The following is a 1243-nucleotide window of genomic DNA, read 5'->3' on the forward strand; positions in this document are numbered from 1 at the left end:
CACTATTCCTGAGCCTGAGGTTCCCCTTATTTCTCTCAATGACCTCAAACAGATCAAAGAAGGCCTGAGAAATTTTTCAGGGGATCCTGATAAGTACATTGAGATCTGTAGAGTATTTATTCAGAGCTGGGAATTGGACTGGAAAGGTACAATGCTATTCTCAAAGCACATATTGACTTCTCATGAGAGACAGGCAGCATTAGAAGATGCTATCACATTTGGAGATGAGTATCACATTGTTACTTTTAGAAGGCCACAAGACCTGTAGCCAGGGGAACAGCCAGTTCCTACTGGTATTCAAGAAGTCCCTCCACAAGACCTCTACGGCCTACCAACAAGATGGGAGATCGGAATACAAGACGTCCTCAGACATCCATTCCTGAAGGTCTAAGAAGGATGAGAACTAAGCCCTTCAATCATTTTACACTGTCAACTATTCATCAGGAGAAAGATGAGGCCCCCTCTGCCTTCTAAGATCATTTACAAGAGGCACTGACAAAATATACATCATTGGCACCTGATCTGATTGGACAAACTATTCTTTTTTTTTCTCCTGACACCCCTTCCAGTGTGTTCCTCATTATTCATTTTCAGAGTACAAACAAACTTGGATAGGCTGAATTAACCCAACCCACCTCTGGCAGGTACACTCAACATGCTGTATAAAGTATAGCATTCAATTTATTATTTCTTTCTCAAGAGAGTTTCCTTCAGTCCATTAAGACCCAGCTCCCCTCATATGGGCTTTGGTGGAGGTCGTGGGGCAGCACCAGCAGGTCTAAATCGGGGTGGAGGAGTTCGGTCCTTGCGGGCCTCAGGAGATCGATTTCTGACCACCTTGCTGTGAACGGCACAGCTCACACGGTAACACAGCTCCACATCCAGCTTGGGAAGCACATAACCGTCGAGGACACTCGCTTTGGAAATGTCCCTGACGGTGGTGGCCTCCACTATGTTCCAAATGACAAACTTCTTAATAGTCTTTTCCTTGGGTACGCACTGGGCGTAGATCGTGCAGCGAACAGGCTGCACGTGACCGCGGCCCTTTTTGGCACGACCGTTGTTCCTCCTTCTTTTCGTCATCTTGGAAAGGAGGACCCGAAAAAGCAGGGCAAACTATTCTTAAGACAAATTTATTACCCACTCAGTTTCAGATATTAGGAAAAAGCTACAAAAGATGGTTTTTGCTCCAGATAGCTCACTTGATAGTTCAGTAAGAATCAAGACCATTACAGCAATTAAC

The 1243-nt window shown here is 45.0% G+C and overlaps 1 protein-coding gene across 1 annotated transcript; it reads right to left on the reverse strand.

Moving 5' to 3' along the window:
• Positions 1-735: 735 nt before the first annotated feature.
• On the reverse strand, positions 736-1085 carry LOC105742649 (40S ribosomal protein S26-like). The gene has a single exon (XM_012515465.2). It carries the CDS (start codon positions 1081-1083, stop codon positions 736-738), a length of 348 nt encoding a protein of 115 aa, XP_012370919.1. The 5' UTR covers positions 1084-1085.
• Between the last annotated feature and the right edge of the window lie 158 nt (positions 1086-1243).

Source organism: Octodon degus, unplaced genomic scaffold (genome assembly GCF_000260255.1).
Source record: "Octodon degus isolate 3935 unplaced genomic scaffold, OctDeg1.0 scaffold00064, whole genome shotgun sequence".
Classification (NCBI taxonomy): Eukaryota; Metazoa; Chordata; class Mammalia; order Rodentia; family Octodontidae; genus Octodon; species Octodon degus.